Genomic DNA, 25,016 nt, shown 5'->3' with positions numbered 1-25,016 from the left:
TTGATAAGTCGTACTCGATTAACCGAATCTATTGAAAAATATCAAGGATTAATTAAATATATTGACCTACTTAAGTTTATTTTTTCTGCAATCCATAATTTGTTTTACTTCCCGGCTTGGTCAAAGGTTCAACGCAATCATTCAAGGACGAAAAATATATTTTACCACATTTTGTAGAACAATAGATATCCAATATCACGTGGCAACTCCAATTCACAGTACCAACACACGTTATTTGTTCCCCGCATGGTAATAATATTACAAAAGCATTTGAAGATATTAAATACGTACTCATTTTATTGGTACTAGGTATGCTAACTTACAGCTGAATCAGCGGCGATTTAACATATTTTAACATCACGATAGTGCGGATAGATTTAAAAGGGCAATGCTATCGATCCTTGAAAGAGTCTCTTCTCATTCGTGATCTATCCTATTTAGCATTTTTTAGAAATCTTTATATCTTTTGATAGCTAATTTTTTTATGCATAAAGTAATTATTGTTTGTAAAGTATGTTATTTGAAATACTTTTAAGCCGTGGGTGTGTAAATGGCTCCAAACTACACAGGTATTCCACGTTAGAAAAATTAAAAAATTTCAGCTTATTTTACCTAAAGGATTATGACCATACAATGCTTAAATATTTACGTATATTATATGAAAAAGATGCGTTAACTTGAAAGTGAAGCCTTCTTGCAAATAGCAAGGCTAGTAAATTTCCAGTTGGCAAATCAATCATATGATATGATGTATTTTAAAGTTAATTGGGTTCTCAAGTCGACCCAACGGAAGCAAAATTCACAATGAATTGAAAATTCAATTGAATTTTTATCCAAAGGAAAATTGTCATGCCATCATTACGCATTTAAGGAAGCACTAACATTTGGAGTATCTTTAAATACATAGATGCATGAAACAATTATTGAGGTAGGTGTGTAAAAAATATTTTGTGTTTTATTATTTATAAATAAAATAATACGGTGCTAAAGCAAAATATGTAACAAATTATTATAGCCAATTAATTAGTCGCCAAAAATATCCATACAAATTGAAAATATCTCCCGAGTAAAGATAAGTAACCAACTTTATTTTGTAGGAAAGGCTTTGTTAGTGTTAAATTTCCCACTAAATGGCGTCGAGACATTATATCTACATTTATTGGTGAACAATTGTTGATTGAGGTACTAGTACATATTTCACCTGAACGGACATCGGAAGGTGATTTTTTGAAGGATCAATTTGTATGGATATTTTGGGCGACTAATTATTGCTTATAATAATTTGTTATCCTTTGTGCTATGCATAAAAAAACTTGTCTTATAAAAATTAGTTTGTGATTTAAAATAAACAAAACAAAATATGTAAATAAAAGTAACTAAGTAATTACAATAGCCAATAACCAATAGCTGTGTTTCGCTACGTTGGGTGACTTAGTAGGGGTGACCAGGTTCACGGGGTGAGATTAGTCAGGGTCTTGGCGCCGAGTGCATCTACCCATCAACTGTGTGGTGAGCTAGAACGGAAGAGGTCGGTTGAGGGAGTCCCTTTGAACTCTCCAGATTGACTCTCTCACCCAATGCGAAGGTTGGATTCATAATTCCGTTACACCTGGACGCACTGACCCCAGATTCCTACCAACCCATCATACCCTTTTCCTTCTCAGAACTAAATCTATTTTTTTCTTTAAAACGAACCCTACAACATCCCTAAAGATGACATAGGTCTTAAAGAAAATCGTTTTCCGGAGGGCGTTATACATATTTGGTGAATTTCTCAACTACCATGCTAGACTCATGCCCGTATTATGGTAGTCATACATGATTTATGTAAGAATAACAAACTAATATTTTGTAGAGCAAATAATAAAACATAAGGAAAAAGGACATGTTATTGTAAAATTAAAATTAAAAAAATACATTTTATTTTAGAAACTGTTTTAGAAATAAAAATAAAGATACAACTGAATGTAAAAAGAAATTTCAAAGAAAATATAAATATGAAAATTAAGATATGTCCAAAATTATACGAAATTATTTTTTATATCATTTTTCTTTTAAATGGGTTAATCTTGGTACATATTTACTTAGAAATGTATGTATTTACGGTCACATTTGAATTTAGCAATAATAAAAATAAGTTAAAATACAAAATAAAATAAATATTTTAGAAACCATATTAGTAATAAAAATAAAAATTAAACTGATTGATTAAAATATGTTTTAAAGAAAAAAGATATAAAAATTAAGATTAAAATACATACAAAATTATACTAATTATTTATTGTCATTATTTTTTTTCTTTAACAAAAAATAAATATGCAATGTAAATTTGATTTAAGAATTCAGAAATTTAACAATTATTGTAATAATTTTTGTTAAATAAATTAAAAAATATTCTGATACAATAGTGCTGAAATTAGTATAAAACAGGGCAGGTTATTTAAGGCATTTTTCCCCTAAGTTAAAATAAGTAAGTTATATATTGTATAAAGTATGTTAAGGAATATTTATAAGAATAATGTCACAGTCCCTTACTTCACTCCACTTTAATATTTTTTTATTGATTATATAATGTCTTTACACTGTTTTCATTTGTTTGCAAGTTGATTATCATCTGTTCACTCAGCCACGGTAAGGCATTATTATAGTTTCACAAAATTATATTTAATATTAGGATATTTAATAATATAAGTATTTATGTTCTGCAGTGGATAATTCAGATATGTTTTATTAAAAGGTATAAAAGTAACATTTTTGAATAAACTTGAAAGTTTTTTAATATTTCTGTGGGAGTTCTAATAGGTTGATGGTACCCAATTTAATTTTAGTTTTGGAAAGCATTTGATGTGCAAAAAAAGTCTTAACAACTATTCCACGTAAGTTGACAACATACTAGCTTTCTATACATCTCTTAACTTTTTTAGTCTAATTCTAAATTCAACGTTGTGTCGTTAACATAAATGTAACACGTTTAAAAACTGTGTTCATAATAGAATAAACGTTTTTTAAACATACACACTGCTTCGCGGAAGCCTATTGTTACAGAAATACCTTCCAGCATAAAAAAATTGTCATGGAAGCCTTCGAAAGGTGGTTTTTTCCTTTCGTTAAATTCGCATATTAGAATGATCTATAACATTAAAAAAATCAACTCTTAAAAATAAGCCAATTAATGAAAAGTGATCATTTTCCAATGTGTGCTATTTATGAATCAATTATCTGATTGAATTCAGTTGACAAAGTGCCCGAACAACATTATGGAACATGCTCTAGATATACAATTATTACTTGCCGCAAGGTTAGTATGTGGGAATTGGCATACATTGCGAAAAGGCATTGAATGTTTGACATTGGTCTGATAAAATTGGTATGCTTTTTTGACACATGTTGTTTGATTTAAATGCCAGTTATTGCGTGGTGAATATATCAAACCCCCTCCATGGTGTTATAATTTTAAGGGGTATATAAACTGACAGAACTGAAGTTTAGTCACAAGCAGTTTTCATCCCAGAAAAGGCTCACATCACATTAAACATGAACCCAATCGTGAGTACAATTTCTGATACAATTATTGTTTTATATTTCTTCAATTTCTTCTCATGCAAAAAACGGTTACAATCCTGTTTTTTGTTCGTCAAATTGTTTGCCAGTTTTCTCTGTAGTATGAACATCAGTGAATATTAATAATATCTTTCTAATATTATTAACTAGTTTCATAATATTAACTAGTTTCAAATAATTAAAAAAGCCTAGAACAGAAAAAGTTTCGGTTGCAACTGGAATTGAAACCAGGACCTCCGCTTTACCGGGGTATTGCATTGACCACTGAGCTATTTCGACTATTATTCCTTAATTTTTAACTAAATCATACTTCGGCTAAGAACTACTAACAAAATAGGAGTTTTTGGTTGATGTAAAGAGGTGATATTATAAATGATATTATATGATGTACTCTATAAAAATATATTTTATACTAATGTAAATTTGTTTGTCTTTCTAGTTCTTCGCCGCTTTCCTGAGCCTGGGAGCCCTCGTGGCTGGATCCGCCCTGCCTTACGGCAGCGAGGATGGCCAGTGGAAGGGAGAGGGTCTGGCCGAGAGCCAGGACAATGGACAGTGGAACAACGGTGCCTCCGCCTACGCTGGAGCATACTCCGGAGCTTACGCTCATGGAGCCGCCCCCATCGGTCATGACGGACGTGTCGTAGACACCCCCGAGGTTGCTCAGGCTAAGGCCGCCCACAACGCCGCTGTTGCTGCCGCTTCCAACGGAGCCGCCTATGGTGCCTACAACGGAGCTTACAACGGTGCATACGCCGCCCCCGCCTACAACGGAGAGGAAGGACAGTGGAAGGGAGAGGGTCTTGCTGAAAGCCAGGATAACGGAGAATACAACAACGGATACAACGGTGCTTCCGCCTACGCCGGTGCTTACTCCGGAGCTTACGCCCATGGAGCCGCTCCTCTGGGAGCTGACGGACGTGTTGTAGATACCCCTGAGGTCGCACAGGCCAAGGCCGCCCACTACGCTGCCGTCTCCGCCGCTGGTGCCCACGGATCCTGGTAATTTCTTCGACCAACAATTCAACATTTCCTGACTGATCTACCCTGAGATTAACCACCAATAATGACCCATCTGCGATGGATTCATGTTTATTTAAGTATGTAAATATTATACGAAACTTGTGATACAACAACAAATCTTTCATTGAATACTGTAATCTCAGTCAGGCTTCGTTTGCGGTCAGTCTTAACCCATATACGTTAACCCCCAAAGACCTATGTGGTAATTTGAATGCTAGAACGAAAATGGATGTTAGAAACTGGCTTACTCAAGCCAACCACATCGTAAGATAATTCCAATCGAGTTATTGAAATTCTATACAAATATGCTAAATTCTATACATATATGTCTGATCATTTATTATACTATGCAATTCGTTAGGCCAAGGCCAGATATTGATCCATCTCACGAACATGTGGCTTAATTCACCATTGTTGAAATGGGAGCAGTAGTAATCAGATATCTAGAATCTAGACAGCCATGAGGCTGGTATCAATGTGCACCAATATGCAACAAAACTGGTTTAAGCTGTGTGAAACTGAAAACCCAATCACCTTTGATAAATTATTTACTTATTCAGTAAAACACTCCTTGAAATACGAATGTCAGCAACTTCTTGTTTCAGGATCCTTTGAACAGAGTGCTTAGTTACTAATAATTAGTTCATATGTTTAGCGCCGTTTGTGTGACATAATTATCAATAATAAATCTTAATTTATAATTATTGTAGACAATATTAGCGATTCTTAAATGCAATTTTGAAACAGAAAAATCAGAAAAAAGATACGATTACATCTGAGACTTGAACCCAGGACTTTTGCCTTGCGGGGGCACCACTCTACCAACTTATACATATTTAATTTTATCATACTTAGAATATGAACCACGAAATTTATCTTCATTTTCTCACCACAAAACTTTTATATTCAACTCGAACTAAATACAATCTAGACAGTGTCTTGCATAAATATATCTTAAATTAATTTTAATGTGCGACATCTATTGAATTTTTCTGCAAGTCTAGGATGAATATTATATTTTTTGGAATAACTCGGAGATGCGGTCAGTCACTTAACCTGCAGCTGAATAAAATAATAAAGATTCAAGATTGATTGATTGATGCCTGATTTTGAAATGCTGTATTTTGGAAACTATCGTAGCAAATTTAGTCTACTTTGAAAACGTATGAAATGGTTGTGATCGAACACTAGTCCTTCAGGATTAAAACTGAAGAAAAGTAGAAAATTTTGTGATTTTTGATTTTTGACAATGTTGCGTTCGCCGCTCGAGGTCGGAAACTTGGATTGATCATTGAGCATCACAAACAACTCAACAACAAATCAGAACTATGAGATCTAACGCAAAGTCTGATGTACATAGTTAGTAGACTATGAACACAAGAGGTGCATAAATAGTGCAGAATTTCAGTATAATTTAGTAAGATCACTTTTTCCATAAATCTGCGGGAATAGATGTGCTGCGTAGAAATGTAAAAAATACTTCTAGTCTGAATAACCTTTAAGCTTTTAAAGGTTACTCAGAAAATTAATTATTCCCTCATTAATAAAAAAAATAAACAAATTAAATTTATCGAATAGCCATGTATTTAAACCTGCTATTCTTCACTACACCCAGTTTTAACCCATTTTAAAATTATTATTTTCTTTTTTATGATAAATAAACACACCAAACAAACCACACCTGCGTTAATAATAAAAAAATATTCCATGCGGCAAGCAATTACTTGCGCATTTGTAAAAAAGCCAAACATATATGTAATTGATCAATAATTTATCATATATTTACAACTTAAGTTTTGCATCAGGAATATTTCCTGATCACTTCAAAAAATCAATAATTGTCCCAATTCACAAAAGTGGACCTAAATCTCTTGTAGAAAACTATAGGACAATATCACTATTAAGCGCGATATCCAAAGTCATTGAAAAGCTTTTCAAAACTAGGTTAAACGAATATGTGGAGAAACATAACATTCTAAGTCCTAACCAATACGGCTTTCGGTCGGGTAAGGGAACGGATGATGCCATCGCATGTCTCACTGAAACTATTGCAGGGAATATGAACCATGGCAAGAAAACTATTGCCCTTTTCCTGGACCTGGCCAAGGCATTTGACACTATATCTCATAAAATTCTTTTACAGAGACTTAGAAATATAGGAATAAAGGGAAAAGCTTTTCAATGGATAGAAAGTTATATATCTAATAGATTTCAACAAACCAGAATTAACGAGGCTATTAGCACTTCACTAAAATACACTTTTGGGGTACCACAAGGAAGTACACTTGGGCCCCTTCTCTTTATTATATACATAAACGAACTTTGTAACCAACACATTGGTGGCAAAATTATCACGTTCGCTGACGATACAGTTATTTTGTTTGAAGGAGATGATTGGATAGAAACACACCACCTTGCGAACACAGGTATAAACAGAGTAAAACAGTGGCTAGACAGTAATTTGCTTACACTAAACATACAAAAAACAAAATATCTCACATTTAGCGCTACCCTTGCAGGTCAACCCAAAACACCTCATCACCTCACAATACATAATATTAAGTGTAGCCTTGGAAATAATAACCATACTTGTAAATGCGAAACCCTTGAATGTGTTAAATCTATTAAATATTTAGGTATAATAGTGGATAACCATCTTAAATGGAAACAACAAATTGAAAACACAGCTAATAAAGTGCGCAAGCTTATTTATATATTTATAGCATTGCGGGAAATTATAAAAACTCAAGACATTAAAAAAATATACTACGGGCTCTGTAACTCCGTCATAACCTACGGTTGCATTGGATGGGGTGGAACAGGATTAACAATATTATACCCGCTACTGAAGGCACAGAAATCCATTCTACGCGTCATTATGAAGAAACCCTTCAGATACTCGAGCGACGCTCTCTTCAAGGAGTTTAATGTGCTTGATGTTCGACAGTGTTACATAAAAAAATAACAATCTGCGTCCACAAAAATAAAAACAAAACGATAACAGTCGATCATAATCATCACACCAGAAGTAAGAGCAGAAACGACCTTTCTATTCCAACTAGCAATACTGCGGCTTATCAAAAAGTTTTCTCATACCTGGGACCAAAAATATACAACAAAATCCCCTCTCAATTTAAACTATGTGAATTATCAGCCTTCGGTACTAAAATTACTAAATGGTTATTAGACTTAGGTAGGACAGATTCCGAAAAATTATTAAAAAACGTAGTCTGAGTTGATTTCCTCGATTTTGTATTTTGTATTTACCTAAAAAATATTTTTTTTATTTTTCTTTCTTACATTGATATATTATATTTTTATTTTATATTTTACATGTACCTATCTGGATTTTATTGTTCATTACTGCTAAATTGTATTTTCCTAAAAAAATATTTTCTTTCTATTTTTCTTTCTTACATTTATATGTTATATTTTAATTTTATTTTATATTTTACATGTACCTACCTGGAATTATGTACACGCAACCTGCCAATTTGACTGTCCTAAAACGGGAAACTTCCTAGTTGGACAGTCAAAGCTTCCTTTTATATTTGTATATCTTGTATGTAATAAATGTAATAATAATAATAATAAATAAATAAATAAATTATTTCATTCAACATACTTTGCTCTCGACGAGCTTCCTGGATGATTTCTAATAAAATATATTCATTGAAAAGATGATAATACTACCAAATCTAAATGAAACATGTAACAGAACCGGGACACAGAAAAATACAACGGTAACGGTCGCAACTGGGAATCAAAACCAGGTTCTCGGTCTTAGCGGGAAAATACCTCAACCAAATAGACTAATAAAATTGGTAATACATTCGATTGTAAGTAATTGCTTGGCGAATGAAACCTTCTTTTGATTATCAACACAGTTGGTGTAGTTCAAACAGGAATTACAATAAAAATAATAATATCCTTAAAAGAAACTTAGTCAAAATGGTTAATCCATTGATGGGGAGGCTAGAATACAATTTTACAGTCACAATATTTATATTAAGTCCTTACTCCCTTCTACTGCATAATTGCTTTTTGGCTAGTTGCATGGAAAAAAATTGATTCTTTATTAAGAATCTCTTAAAATTATTCGTATATCTGTTAAAAACGGGATTGTAGGCCATTAGCGATTGAATTGATGGGTTTCCCGATAAAATATATGTAAAATACCAATGTTTTGTGACGATGGCCAAACACGTGTTCATAAAAATTTGGGTGATTTATTTGGCTTCGTTTTTGTGCAAAATCACCTCAAGGACGCTTTACAAATATATTATACACTTCTAGAATGATCTACTTACTATATATGGAGATTATATACAGTACCATACTTACCTGGTAGGTCACTTGAGATTAACACTTAATTAACATTAACTAATCGTTTATTACCGAAATTTAGACACAGGATTTAGGACATAGTTGGAAAATTTTATATAATTGCACTTTCTCTCAGGAATGGTACTCGTATATTCAATTTAAGAGTATGTATGACAGCTTAAAAGGTTAAGTTTTAAATTTAAACCTGAATTCTGTTGGACTTGTTATGGATCTTAGTTGCGGAGGGAGTTTATTCCAAGCCTTCGGCCCAGATGCTCCGAAAGCGCGATCACCAAACCTAGTATTTGGCTTGCTCTTAGGTTCCATCAGTCTGCCTACAGCTGATGATGTTGCTGATCTAAGAGTTGACTGCCTCAGACCAGTGTTTTCCGGGACGCATAGTTCAGACATGATTATTAAGACCAACGCAAGTGTTTGAACAAGTGTTGCAATATCATTACGAGTTTACTAACACTTTATCAGGAAGCGGTATTGCGGTCCCGTTTTACAGAAATACCACTAATTTGAAAGGATCCTTAATAAATCAGCATTACTCATTTTTCCCCGTGTGGGAACAGCTCAGTGCGTTGTGCGGCACAATCTGTACGTAGCAAATCAATAGTGGGACATCGGATTACCGGAATAATAATAACATACATATTGCTTTGTTTTCAAAACTACCTAAGTCATTTTAATTTCATTAGTGTATTTTATTTGTTAATATTTCATTTAATTTAACATAATTTCGATATAATTAATTTTATTTACATAAAATTTGTCACATAAAACTGTAGAACGGGGGCCTCAGCACGTGTTACCACCCAGTGAGGCTCACATTACCACATAATAATTTATTAAAAAAAGCTAGCTTGCAGGTACCCGCTGTTACTCGGGGTTGTGAATGGTTTTTAGTAAGGTTTTGAGGTTGTGAACATTGCACTTGAAATTTTTTTTTCGACTTGTAAACATCGATTTTCTGTACTTTTTATAAATATAATATGCATGTATTAAACATATAAACCTTTCGGAAGAAGTTCTTTAAATTATAGTGAAAACCCTATCAAAATCCGTTGCGTAGTTTAGAAGAATTAAGTGCATAAACAAACAAAAGCAAATAGCGACTTTGTTTTATACTATGAAGAGATACTTAATGTAACAGTAAAAATAAAATTAAAAAAAAACCAAACGCAGGGAAACAGTTGTTTGCGGTTGCTTTGTTATTTTCCTGTTATTCTGGCTCGGCTCGCGGAAATGTTGTCTTATACGAGCCTTATCACTTCTGAACTGCCTCCCAACCTCTCAACAGTGTTCTTTCCTTTAGCAATTAGAGTCGGTATCGATGGTGAGTCAAGCTTTGATACTTATTTTCTTAGTATATTTAGCGTAACGCCTTATTGGTATTATAATATTGGAATTTTGATAGCACTCACTCATTCTCACACTGACGGGAAAACTTCAACTTAGGAATAAATGTGATCAAAAGCATTTTAATTGCGTATAAAATAAAATATCTTGTTTGGTGTATCACAATTTATATATTTTCTTTAAAAACTAATATGAATCATAAAACAAGAGAGGTGGTGGGATTTCAGGTAAATTAGGAAGGGTTAAAGAAATTACCAGGATCCATGAGCACCGTAAGAACTATGACCGGCAGCAGAGATAGCGGCGTAGTGGGCGGCCTTGGCGTGGGCTACTTCAGGGGTGTCCACGACGCGTCCGTCCTTTCCAATAGGGGCGCCTGCATGGGCGGAAGAAGCGCCATAAGCTCCGTGGGAAGTAATCTCTCCCTGGTCCTGGCTCTCGGCGAGACCTTCTCCCTTCCACTGGCCGTCGCTCTCGGCGGAGTAGGCAGCCGGGTTGTAGGCAGCTAGCAGGGGAGCTCCATAGCTGGCGTGTCCAGCCAAGTCCTGGCTCTCAGCAATACCTTCTCCCTTCCACTGTCCCTCATTCTCATGGGCGTAGTGAGCGGGTGCTGGGGCATGAGTAGCGATAAGGGGAGAGAAGTGCTCGTACTGTCCGTTGTATTGGCTGTTGTCCTGGCTTTCGATCAGACCTTCTCCATTCCATTGTCCCTCGTCCTCGTGAGAGTAGTGAGCAGGAGCATAAGCGGCGATGGGAGCAGCGTGGGCGTAGTATCCCTCCCCCTTCCATTGACCTTCATTCTGGACTGGAGACCAGGCGGTGTATGTGGCTGGGGTGTATGCCTGAACGGCATGATCAGAAGATCCCTTGGAAGCAGAAGAGATAGCCGCGAAGTGGGCGGCCTTGGCGTGAGCCACCTCCGGGGTGTCCACGACGCGTCCATCCTTCCCGATGGGGGCACCTCCATGGGCGTAAGCTCCATGGGAGAGGGCTACTTGGGCATCCTGTCCATGGCTCCACTGTCCATCGTCCTGGCTCTCGGCCAGACCCTCTCCCTTCCACTGTCCATCTTCGCTGCCGTAAGGCAGAGCGAAGCAGGAGACGAGGGCTCCCAGAGTCAAGAAAGCGGCGAAGAACTGAAAAAAGAAAACCAGTTGTTGATATTATATCTCAACGCCAATCACGACACTGAGTTAGCAATCCTTTTAAATTTTCACTTCACATTCACTACAAACATAGTTTCATTAACAATACAACTGATTATTTTATTAAATTACACTCACGATTGGATTCATGTTGATAGTGATGTGTGAGCCTTTTCTAAGACGAAAACTGCTTGTGACTAACAATTGCACATTCACTACTCTATATACCCTGACAATTACCTTAAAAGTAGGTATAATTGGAGGGGAGTTATTGTTTTCTTAAAACGAGTTATCTGTCTTTAATTATTAAACAAGTTAAACAAAAAAAAATTGATTCACGAAACAAAGATAAATAAGATATGTAATGTCTTTATAGTAAGTGCATTCTGTCACCTAGTCCTACTCGTAGTACCTGACTTGCCTTGCCGCGGGTCAGTGCAGATAACGTATATTCAGATCACGCTGCGATTGTTGTTTGGGTTACATGGTCAAAATTCGGCTTTTCAGGTTCAATTTAGGACATGTCTACGTAATCTGACAACCTCCGCAAGGCTTGATTTTATTCCGGATATTAGAGTCGTGATTCTCGTCGAATTGTCTTTCAAAATGTCACATACCACGTTGGTACGGACATGTCAGATAAAATTATTAAAATTATTTCTGCTTATTATCCCTAAATAACTTAATGCCGAGTGATTTCTTTTATTATTTTATTATAAACGCCCATTACACAGAATTCGCGATAGAATTTTTTTTAAACTCTCAGAAGATGCCAAGGCGTCGATTCTTCACCTCTCCAAACTTAAACTAAATATTACATTACAATCTTATTCCTCAATAATAATCAAGTCTAAAGACTTTTGTTAAAACAAACTTCACCCTTAAGATCCTAATAAAACACCCCAACCACGGACAAAGAACCTTTAAGTACTATTCCATTAAGCCTATATGACTGCTTGCCATCTAATCTGCAACACACATCACCTTGCTAACACCGGTATAAACAGAGTGAAACTATGGCTGGACAGCAATTTGCTTACATTAAAAGTATCAAAAACCAAATACCTAACATTCAGTTCTACTATTTCAGGGCAACCCCAAACACCTCACAACTTTAAAATACATAAAATTGACTGTACATTTGGAAATAATAACTCTCGATGTAAGTGTGAAGCCCTCGAGTGTGTTAAATTTATTAAATATTATAATTGATTATAACCTCAAATAGAAGAACCAAATTGAAAATTTAGCTAAAAGAGTGCGCACACTGATTCACATATTTATTTCATTGCGGGAATTTAAAAAAAAAAACAAGACTAAAAAACATATACTACGGGCTGTATAACTCAATCATAACCTACGGTTGCATTAGGTGGGAAGGTACAAGAAGAACAACATTAAACCCGTTATTGAAGGCACAGAAATCTATTTTACATGTTATTATGAAGGAACCTTTCAGATATTAGAGCGACGCTCTCTTCAAGGAATTTAATGTACTAGATGTCTGACAGTGTTATATAAAAAAATAGTAATCCATATTCATAAAAATAAAAAGAAAATGAAAACAGCTGAACACAAACATCAAACCAGAAGTAAGGGAAGAAATGACCTTTCCGTTCCAACAAGCAACAGAGCTTATCAAAAAACATTCTCATTTCTCGGTCCTAAAATATATAATGAAACCCCCTCTCAGCTCATCTGTAATCTGTATGTATCTTTGTATTTATCTTTTTATGTATCTTCGCTTTAACATACTTATTTTCTCTATTCTTAAATCCTGTATTCCTCTAGGATAACTTGAAACCTGTCTGTAACGTCTCGTTGTTGTATGATATCTTCTTAGGATAAAATACTGGGCCCTTTATCTCCAGTATTCTATGAGGAAAGGATCTGGTACGAATATTGAATACACGTAGATTCTTAATACACCGACGCTGTTTTATTCGGAATATAATTATATGACAATACAAGTAAGAAGTTGCTGAAAGGCCGTCTAGCGAAAGAATAGAGCTCTCTTCGCGAACCCGACAATGTAACAGATGACGGTTGGTCGCGTTCGGTTAAGTTCGGTAAAACCCGAACTTACCCGAACCTTTTAATAACCAAATACTACACTGTCTATTTGACTGTCCTAAAACGGGAAACCTTCCTAGTTGGACAGTCAAAAGCATAAAATGTAATGAATATTATAAAAAAAATAAAACAAATAAATAAACCATATTCTGATAATTCATCAATACACACACTGAAAAAACAAATCACGGAATGGATAAAAATTAAAGGTACACAATTTTTCCAAAACACACTCATCGCAAACTAAACATAACACAATTTAATTAGCATGTGTATTATGAGTTTATTTCTACTAAATAGATTATTGTTGTATATTTAATTATTGAAGACAATATTAGCGATTTCTAAACGAAAATCTGAAACAGAAAAATCAGAAAAGGATACGGTCACATCTAGGACTTGAACCCAGGACCCTTGTATTTCCGGGACACCGCTCTACCAACTGAGCTAAGATCCTAAGAGCTGAGTCCTGGGCTCGAGTCCTAGATGTGACCGTATCCTTTTCTGATTTTTCTGTTTCAGATTTTCGTTAAGAAATCGCTAATATTGTCTTCAATAGTAAAAATATTACAATTTGAGGTTTTACTCAATAAAGTTATTCCGAAAAATAAAAATATTTTTGTATAAGTAATTCATTAATTGGCCATGTTTTAAATAATCTCGTAATAATCATCTACTTCTGTTTTGTTTCGCCTGCATCTTTAAGTACACTTCATGTAGTATCTATCCCTTTCGTTTCACTAAATTGTGTGTATTTTAAACAATATTGTGATGTAACGACTATTAACCTAATATGTATACAATACTGCCTGTAAGATTGAAACCACAATATCGGCCTTGATAATCTCAAGGACGATGGTGTGTTTTTATTTATGAGGACATAATAAGTGACCAGCTCAGGTACGGGGGCTCCATCGAAGCCAGAGTAAAGTTGGCCTCTCAGAAGCTGAGCGTACAGTACAGTGCCCGCAGATACTTTAATAGTACACAACTGCTGACCCTGTACAAATCGCAAGTGCTCTCCACTGTCGAATTTGGCAGCCATCTCTGGTCCGGAGCCCCTAAATACCTGAAAAAAACCCTTGACTCTGTGCAGAAACCGGCGGTCCGTTTGATAGATTCCCCAATCTTAACAAGCGGACTGCAATCTTTAGAGCACAGGCGTCAGGTAGGTATGCTGTCCTTGTTCTATCGGTATTACAATGGAAGATGCTCTGAGGAACTAGCGTCATTGATCCCTTCGGCACCGGTGCATAGTCGGGATACACGCCAAACGCGCGCCCAACATTTGTACACGGTTGACATTTGTCACATGAGAACGGGTCGCTTCTACGATTCGTTCTTAAGTTCAACAGCTCGGCTGTGGAACGAACTGCCGGCCTCTGTGTTTCCTCCCTCCTACAACATGGGACTCTTCAAGACCCATGTTCACTCCTTCCTCTCCACAAAAAGACCCTCCACACAGCATCCCCAAAGATGACATAGGCCCTGAGGGAAATTATTTTCTTCAGGGTCTCCTGTGTGGAGTTAATATAAGAAAAAAAAAATAACACTTTTCCTACAATATGCGAAAACCTCATCACAGGTTCTTCTAGTGAGGTGTTCATAAAACACTCCTACTAACCGACACGGATACCGATTTCTAACATCTTTTCATAACTGGTACTTATTATGTAAAATGTTTATAATATAAGAGAGAAGAAATGATTAAAATGGCATCTATGTGATTTAAAATACAGAAAGACAGATTTAATCTTCTGACAGGTATCATCGGACTAATCACCATAAACCGGAAATGTTTAAAACAGTTGTTATAAATGTGTTTTAATCCATAAAACAGTCATATGTGTGGGTGGAAGTTTGGGTTAATTTAGATATCATAGTGTATTTGTAAAATATAAAAAAAATTATCTAAAACAATGTATTGTTTTGAGTCCAAATTAACTACCTGAACGGATTCATGGGAAATTATTGTTTTAGTATCCTAATGGGGTATCAGGTATGTTGCGAGGCTGAAATAGTAGAAAGGGGAAGAATGTGAGGATACGGGATATAAAAAAGGTATTCAAACTACGCTAAGCACGGCTAAAGCCACTTCAAAAGAAAATGTCACGCGGCATAAACGAACGTCTGACATCGACCGTATCTGAATAAATACATAATTTTATTATTATTATTGTAGAAAGCAATCACTTTATGGTTTGTCATATTTAATAAAATAAGTGTTTTTATTTTTATACATAATTTAATGTTTATTTTATAAAAAAACATGTCATCAGGATAATATGCCGTTTTAAAGATATATGGCTTTATCTCAAAACTTAACTTTTAAAACATTTTTTATTTCCAAAATTTATGCATCGTTGTCCAATTTGGCTCACAACTCACCGAAAATTCAGAAAAGATATGAAGAAATGATCAATACCGTTTTTTACTCAGGCATATCATAGAAAAGATATGAAGATATGATCAATACCGTTTTTTACTAAACGCGTTGAAAGAGTTATTTTTTCAATTATTTATTTTTGTACAGTCTTACATGTTTTTTGCATTAATCTTTTATTTGAAAAAATAAAACTCTTATTGTATCATAATTTATATTTTTTTCTTAATACTAACATGAATCACAAAACAAATAAAACAAATCTGGAAATTTTAGACTAGCAAGCCGAAAGTCGCAGGTTCAAATCCCGGCGTGCGCAAGTAAATAAATATAGTTTTTTTTTGGAATAACTTAATGAGTAAAACCTTAAATATTTAATTATTGCAGGCAATATAAGCGATTCCTTAACGAAAATCGGAAATGAAAAAAATCTGAAAAAGATACGGTCACATCTAGGATTCGAACCCAAGGTGAGAAAAATTAAGACAATGTTGGTAGTTTTTATAATAATTAAAATAAAATAACTTTGTTTGAATACCACTTTATTGTATATATTTATAACCAACCGGTTTCAGTTCAACCGGAACCTTCATCAGGGTTAATAAAAACATATTAAATTAATTACAGAGGTGTATGGGTACTTATAGTTAAGCTGGAAGAGGGAGAGAGAACATCAACTTTGGTGGGGGTGGAAGACTTAGGTAGGAGAGAGGGGGTAAACATAGGTGCAGGAAATGGAAATATATTTAAAATGGGGCTGTTTGTTAAATCTAATTGTTTATTTAGTAAATTGATTTTATTGACTTTAAGGGATTTTTTTTATCTCGAGTGCTTCTAAATTGTTGAGGCGTAGACCTATCCCGTTTCTATGTAATACTTCTACACCTGAAGCCTTATCAAATGAGTGATCTTTATCTATTAAATGTGTTGCAAATTCCGAAAAACCTATGTTGTTTAAGCATCTCAAGTGCTCAACTACCCGCGTTTGAACATTTCTTGCAGTTTTACCAATGTAAAATGCTTCGCAGTCGTTACATTTAAGTATATAGATGCCAGAATGGCTTAAATTATTTTCTTTATCTTTTGAGTTAATTAAAAGTTTACCTAGGTTATTATTGGTATAAAAAGCGGCTTTAATTTCTGTTGGAAATTTTAAAACACATGAGGACGAGAAATTATTAATGTATAAAATTCTACGCCAACCGTGGTTTTTATTTACTGCGATGTTGGGGATACTATTGTACAGGAATTACAAAATATGAGTCGTTGTTTTTTTGCAAGGATTTTATCAATTAAGGTATGGGTATATCCGTTATTTATGGCGATAGATTTGATTATAGAGAGTTCAATATTGAAGTTAAATTTAGATAGCGGAATAGTGACAAGTCTGTGGACCATAGAATGGAAGGCAGAATGTTTATGGGAAATGGAATGGTTTGAAGTACTATGAATGACTGTATCGGTAAAAGTAGGTTTTCTATAAATATTAAAATTAAATTTATTATTAATAATGGAAAGGGATAGGTCTAGAAAATTTAAACTGTAATTAGTACCTATTTCTACTGTAAGCTGAATATTTTTATGGAACGAATTAAGGAGGGACAAGAAGGAATTAAGTTGACGTTCTGTACCTTTCCATATGCAAAAAATGTCATCAACATAACGTTTCCACATAAAAACGTTATTTAAAAGAGGTGAGTTAGAACTAAAAATATTTTTTTCCAAGTTATCCATGAAGATGTCAGCAAATAGAGGACTCTTAGGAAGACCCATGGGTAGTCCGTATTTTTGTTGGACTATAGCATCGTTAAATTTAAAGTAGTTTTGGTTAAGACAGATGTTAAACATTCGGGCAAGATCGTCAGAAAGATCTTTTGGTAGGTTTGAATTTGTTAATAAATTAGACAGTATAGTTCTACATTCGGGTACAGGTACATTTGGGAATAAATTTACATCGAAAGAAACTAATTTACAGTCATTGGGTAGAGTCAAATCTTTTAAATTATTGACTAATTCATAAGAATTCTTAATTGTATACACAGGGGAAAATACATTTGAATTATTAAATAAGTGAGTCACAAAGGAAGCTAATTTGTAATTCGGGGAATTACAGCATGATACTACAGGTCTAATGGGGCTATTAGTTTTGTGGATTTTTAAGAATCCATATAGTCTTGGGATTTTTGGGTTTTTCGTGAGGAATTTGACATTATCATATGACAGATCTTGAAAAACTGGGGATTTACAAACTTTTAATGCGTTTTTGATGTGTTGTTGAAACTTATTAGTAGGGTCAGTTCGTAGAGTTTCGAAATTGTCATTACTGATGAAATTGTGCACTTTAGAGTTGTATTCCGAACGGTTCATTATCATTATTGTATTGCCTTTGTCGGCTTTTGTTAAAACTAAATTTTCATTAGTTAACTTTTTACGAATATTGTTTGCTTGTTGATTTTCTGGATAAAACTTTGGAATATATTTAGGGATTAAATCTTGAAGAATTTCACCACTCTTATATTGGTATGTAGTTGGAAAGAATTGTAAGGCTGTCTGCATGTCCACTGCTACATTTTCAATCGCACTGTTAACATTATTTTTATTATAGTAAAGGTTAAATTCTGTATACCCACAAAGTGTTTGCTACAAGTGAAAAATTGGTAGTTTTTATTAGAAATATGATACAGTTAAATATGACTGAAGGAGATGTGGTCTCATTAGCTCAGTTGGTAGAGCGGTGTCCAGGGTTCGAGTCCTAGACGTGACCGTATCTTTTTCTGTTTCAGATTTTCGTTTAGAAATCGCTAATATTGTCTTCAATATTTCAAATTAATTTGATTATTTTGTGTCACTCCACAATTCCTTAATTTAAAAAAAAAATACTGTGTACTTGGGGCAAGTTCCAAAGATAAAGATACTCTTAGTATCGCCCTGGTGTAGATGAGACTCTTGTGCGGTATTCACATAGAAAAAATCCAAGAGACGAGATATCAAAATTAACAAGTAAAGTAAATAACTTCATGGGTATATCACATTTTTTGTATTTTCTTAAAATTAACATGAATCACATAATAAAAATATAAACTACTATACACTGCAAAATTTTAGGAAAATCGGGAAGGCTGGAAGAAATTACCAGGATCCATGAGCACCGTAAGAACCATGACCAGCAGCAGAGATAGCGGCGTAGTGGGCGGCCTTGGCGTGGGCTACCTCAGGGGTGTCCACGACGCGTCCGTCCTTTCCGATGGGGGCGCCTGCATGGGCGGAAGAAGCGCCATAAGCTCTGTGGGAAGCAAACTCTTCCTGGTCCTGGCTCTCGGCGAGACCTTCTCCCTTCCACTGGCCATCGCTCTCGGCGGAGTAGGCAGCCGGGTCGTAGGCAGCATGCAGGGGAAGGGGAGCTCCATAGCTGGCGTGTCCAGCCAAGTCCTGGCTCTCAGCAATACCTTCTCCCTTCCATTGGCCTTCATTCTCATGGGCGTAGTGAGTGGGAACTGGGGCGTGAGTAGCGATTAGGGGAGAGTAGTGCTCGTCCTGTCCGTTGTATTGGCTATTGTCCTGGCTTTCGATCAGACCTTCTCCCTTCCATTGTCCCTCGTCCTCGTGAGAGTAGTGGGCAGGAGCATAAGTAGCAATGGGAGCAGCGTTGGCATAATATCCCTCTCCCTTCCATTGACCTTCATTCTGGACTGGAGACCAGGCAGTGTATGATTTTGGGGTATATGCCTGAGCGACATGAGCAGAAGGTCCCTTGGAAGCGGAAGAGATAGCCGCGAAGTGGGCAGCCTTAGCGTAAGCCACCTCGGGGGTGTCCACGACGCGTCCGTCTTTTCCGATGGGGGCGCCTCCATGGGCGTAAGCTCTATGGGAGATGGAGGCTACTTGGGCATCATGTCCATTGCTCCACTGTCCATCATCCTGGCTCTCGGCCAGACCCTCTCCCTTCCACTGTCCATCCTCGCTGCCGTAAGGCAGAGCGTAGCCGGAGACGAGGGCTCCCAGAGTCAAGAAAGCGGCGAATAACTGAAAAAAGGAACATGACATTTAATCAACATTATTTATTATCTTATCTGTCACTAAAACAATTCACATTTCACTCTGTGAGTCACTTTCAAGACTATCATAAAAAGAACTTCATTAAAACTGAACTCACGATTGGATTCATGTTGATTGTGATGTGTTAGCCTTTTCTGCGATGAAAACTGCTTCTGATGAAATTAATTTCAGTAAAGTCCTTATATGTTATCAAATTGTAAGTAAATGGAGGGGATAAATCAGTGATTCAACGGTACGAACTGACTACTATAAAGTAAACAACCGGTATCTAAAAATTCAGCACGACTGCAATTGTTGGAATTAATCTAGTTTGTTAAATCAACCCGAATCCTGAATACTAACTTACCTTGCAAACGTAATGATAATTACAAAAATTAATAGAATCGATTGTTGTTTCGGCTACATGGTCACAAAGATCACAAATTACTAATAATTAAGTTAATGTGGAAAAGAACTGAAGTCCTGTAGGTAACATCTCTTTGATGACTTCTCGGAGTAGCCTTGAATTGTCCACTTCTACGTTTAGTCGGTATAATGAAAAATTTAAATATTTGTTCCCTTGGGCCTGGACAAACAAATATTAAAATACTGAAGACATTAGTGATTTCTAAACGAAAATCACTAATATTGTCTTCAATATTTAAATATTCCATTTTTAAGTTTTACTCAATAAAGTTATTCCGAAAAATAAAAAAAATATTACGTCATCAAATATCATCCCGCTTGACATTAAATTTCAATAGATTTTCTGTTTCTAAACGTATCCCAAAATGAAATACTGTTTTTGAAAGCTAACGAAAAACTATTTCAGATTTCGATTTTGCAAACGGAACGGACATATTTAATTGGACACATTAAAATTTTAACCTAAACATACCTAATTTTTTTTTAAATCGCCCACTTTACCTTCGGGTTATAGCCCATTTAGCATGCACTCTGTCTCTCTTACATTTGGCTGGCATCTTATATCTCATTTTGTCGAAATGAAAATTTCACAATGATGATGAAACACAGTAGGTTCTATCTTCATTTTAAGCTAAAGATTTTAATCTCCCCCTTCAGTTTCAGATGTGATTAAACAATTATTTTTAAATATTGAAGACAATATTAGTGATTTTTAAACGCAAATCTGAAACAGAAAAATCAGAAAAGGAAAAAAAAGGAAGAAAATCTTGCGATCATACATAAAGATAGTTGCCAATAAAAATGTGCGGTGAAAAAATGAAGACAACGTTGGTAGTTCTTATTCGAAGTATGATACAGTTAAAAGTGACCGATGAGGATAGGGTCCCATTAGCGCAGTTGGTAGAGCATTGTCCCGGAAAGACAAGGGTCCTGGGTTCGAGTCCCAGATGTGACCGTTTCCTTTTCTGATTTTTCTGTTTCAGATTTGCGTTTAAAAATCACTAATATTGTCTTCAATATTTAAATATTATAATTTGAGGTTTTACTCAATAAGTTATTCCGAAAAATAATAAACAATTATTTAGTTATCTACGAGATTTAAAAAAATATTTTAATTACTTAAACCTACATACATATTATGTGGTAACCGAATAAATCATCACATCTTTAAAAAGTTATATCAAGTCATGGAAAGCGATGAAACAAAAAAATTATTAACTGGGTTATGTAGGTTAGGTTAGGTTCAAACAATTTTTTTTTGGATTGACTTCATTGAGTAAAACCTCAAATTGTAATATTTAATTATTGAAGACAATATTAGCGATTTCAAAACGAAAATCTGAAACCGAAAAATCAGAAAAGGATACGGTCACATCTAGTCCTAGAATTTTTTTTCATAGTTTCTAATGACTAAATCACTTTTTATAAGTGTGTTGAATTGTCACTGTGTTGAGTTATCATGGAACCATATTATGTCTCTAATGTTAATAGTTTTAGATTAAAACTTTTTTTGGTGCAGTGACTACAATTTTATTTATTTTTATTTTGGTATGTTAACAGTGATTTATATCAACGCACTCATACATTTATTACATAATAAATATAGGCTATCACTAATTACACACAACAAGATGCTTCTTTTTTATTAACAACACATCGTTGTTAATAATAAAGAAGCATAAAACTAAATATTATCTAGCACAAATCATAATAAAAACTATTTAGAAAAAGCTGTAGTTTTCTGCGTTGCCCGAGCTTTGTGCAGAGGTTTATTTTAAATCAGTTCGAGACAGTGATTTTTTTTCTTATTTTAAACGTCTTTTGTTAGGTCACAAAAAGTGAGCGAAAGTTTTATAATAGATCACATAAAGTGGACAGGGTTACTCTTCCTATTGGACACATAACGTCTATGAAATCACCATATGTCCTCAGCAAGTTTCTGAGAGATTCGCAAACTATTTCTAATTGGTATTTATTTTTTATTTTATTTGGTGCAATATTTTTTACATTTTAAGTTTTCCAGTAATGTAGGCCTCACTGGGTGGGTTGCCCGTGCTGAGGCCTTCATTTTATAATATGAAAATATAATCTACATAGTACATTTAAAGAGAAAATAATACATTTAAAATTAAAAATACATAATAATATATTTGAAATTAAAAAATAATACTTTGAAAATAATCTTCTTAGTTTGTGAGTGATGTGTGTTTATATTGGTTTTGTGTGTTACGTGTAGGTTTTATTTTTATTTTATGCTATGAAATTTAAGTAAAATTGTCTTTTTTGTTCTTTAATCCATTTTATGTATAACTAAATGTATCGAGATAGATGTCGAGTCTCCGGCTAGAGTAAGCCAAGATCACAGGTTCAATTTCTCTGGAACAAATTAAGCCGGAGGAAGTCAAATCACGCGTTCGGGAGCAGGACCCAACAAGGCCCCGGGGCCAGATGGAATCCCACCTCATGTTATTATCATTTTGGGAGAACAATTGTTCAATCCAATATGTTTTATCTTCAACCTCAGTATTTTCACTTCCACTCTTCCTCAATCCTAGAAACTTACTAAAGTAAGCCCGATTCACGAATCAGGCAGCATAACGGATACACAAAACTACAAACGCTTAAACTACAAAAAGATTTTTTAAAATTAATTTACGAAAAGCTAAACAAACAAATTAAACCTTTTCTTCGGGGAAATCAACTTGGATTTTTACCACATCAAATGTAGACAGTAATAATTCTCCTTTTATTTTAAACGTCTAGTGTGCAAAATTTCATCAATCTTGGAATTAAACTGTAGATTTGTATAAAGACAAAGACACTCTTCTTTATGTTTTATGGTGTAAAAAAATGAAATATTTTTCCAACAAAATTATGAAAAAAATGTTCTCGATAAAAATATTCTTCTAAAGATGATTAATCAAAAGCATATTGCTGCATTTTTCCATAAGATTTAATTTTTATAATTCATTCATACAGTTTTTTCTCAAAAGGTGTCCCCCAAGGCGAATGCAGCATGACATAAATCCATTTATAATAATAATCATTTTTTGCTCCACAAACCGGCTCGAGTATTGCATTCCGTCATCGAAGTAGATACCTAATGATTTTTAAACAATTGATAACGTCACGCAGTATGACGGTAGTAAAACAAAATACTTGATTTGTAATAGCAACATTAGGTACCTACTTATATAATTAATATAACTTACACACTTTCTATCTACGCACTAAAAACCAATAAGAGAAATATTGTTGTAGTTTTTATTGTAAATTATTATTAGTAACATTATAAATATTCCAAAATAAATTAGAGAAGGTACTTGGGTAAGAGATGATTGAACCCGCAATACCTGGTTGTGTAGCCATGTAGACTGATTTGCCCAAATGGCTATACGCCGCGCCGGTCCTGATAATATAGTTCTGGTTCTAAATCGTACAATTTAACTTGTAGACTAACAATCTGAAATAAGAAATAAAAAATCTTAATTTAAAATCAAATATTTTACTCACATCAAAACCTTAGATATGTCTTAGATTGAACCTGAAAAGCCTGACTCTTCGCCAAAGACCATGCATTTCAAACAACAATCACAGCGTGATTTGAATCTACATTATCCTGAGTGACCCGCGGCAAGGTGACTACGGGAGACAGTGTGCACTTACTATCTCATGTGAATTTGTTTCGTGAATCAGATATTTTGTAAACCAGTTTGTTAGTTAAGGATTGAAAATTCGATTTGGGAAACGATAACTCCGTCCATTAAATACATATTTCGGGGTATATAGAGTAGACTGGACTATTGTTTGTCATAAGCAGTTTTCATTGCAGAAAAGGCTCACACATCACAATCAACATGAATCCAATCGTGAGTTCATTTTTGGTGAAGATCTTTTGAAAGTTGTATTGAATGACAGGGTGAAATGGGAACTGTTTTAGTGACAGAGAAGATAAAAAATAATATTAATCAAATCTCGTTTACCTTTTTTCAGTTCTTCGCCGCTTTCTTGAGTCTGGGAGCACTTGTCTCCGGCTTCGCTCTGCCCTGCGGCAGCGAGGATGGGCAGTGGAAGGGAGAAGGTCTGACTGAGAGCCAGGATGATGGATAGTGGAGCAATGGAGATGATGCCCAAGTAGCCTCCATCTCCCATGAAGCTTACGCCAATGGAGGTGCCCCCATCGGAAAGGACGGACGCCTCGTGGATGCCCCTGAGGTAGCTCACGCTAAGGCCGCCCATTACGCCGCTATCTCTTCCGCTTCCAAGGGATCTAACTCTAATGCCGCTCAGGCATACTCCGCATACTCCCCAGTTGCATTTACCGCCTGGTCTCCAATACAGAATGAAGGTCAATGGAAGGCAGAGGGATACTACGCTACTCACTACTCCCACGAGGATGAGGGACAATGGAAGGGAGAAGGTCTTTTCGAAAGCCAGGACAACAGCGAATACAACGGACAGTACGATCACTATTCTTCCCACGCCGCAGCCACTCCCCTCATGGCTGCTTATGCCCCAGCCCGAGCTCCAGCTCACTACGCCCATGAGAATGAAGGACAATGGAAGGGAGAAGGTATTGTTGAGAGCCAGGACTTGGTTGGACACGCCAGCTATGGAGCCCCACTGGTGCACGCTGCGTACAACCCAGCTACCTACTCCGCCGAGAGCGACGGACAGTG

At 35.3% G+C, this 25,016-nt stretch overlaps 2 protein-coding genes across 2 annotated transcripts in view; both read left to right on the top strand.

Moving 5' to 3' along the window:
- Positions 1-25,016, top strand: part of LOC149412683 (uncharacterized) — a 356,728-nt gene that overhangs the window by 6,585 nt on the left and 325,127 nt on the right. The gene's annotated exons all lie outside the window — the stretch shown is intronic.
- On the top strand, positions 3,495-4,692 carry LOC149412711 (uncharacterized). Its single transcript, XM_089645296.1, has 2 exons — positions 3,495-3,546; positions 4,001-4,692. The coding sequence occupies exons 1-2, from the start codon at positions 3,535-3,537 to the stop codon at positions 4,565-4,567; spliced, it is 579 nt and encodes a 192-aa protein (XP_089501422.1). The 5' UTR covers positions 3,495-3,534; the 3' UTR covers positions 4,568-4,692.

This window comes from Hesperophylax consimilis, chromosome 22 (genome assembly GCF_061612785.1).
Source record: "Hesperophylax consimilis isolate HC1 chromosome 22, BYU_Hcon_1.0, whole genome shotgun sequence".
Taxonomy (NCBI): Eukaryota; Metazoa; Arthropoda; class Insecta; order Trichoptera; family Limnephilidae; genus Hesperophylax; species Hesperophylax consimilis.
This window is presented reverse-complemented; position numbering and strand designations above follow the sequence as displayed.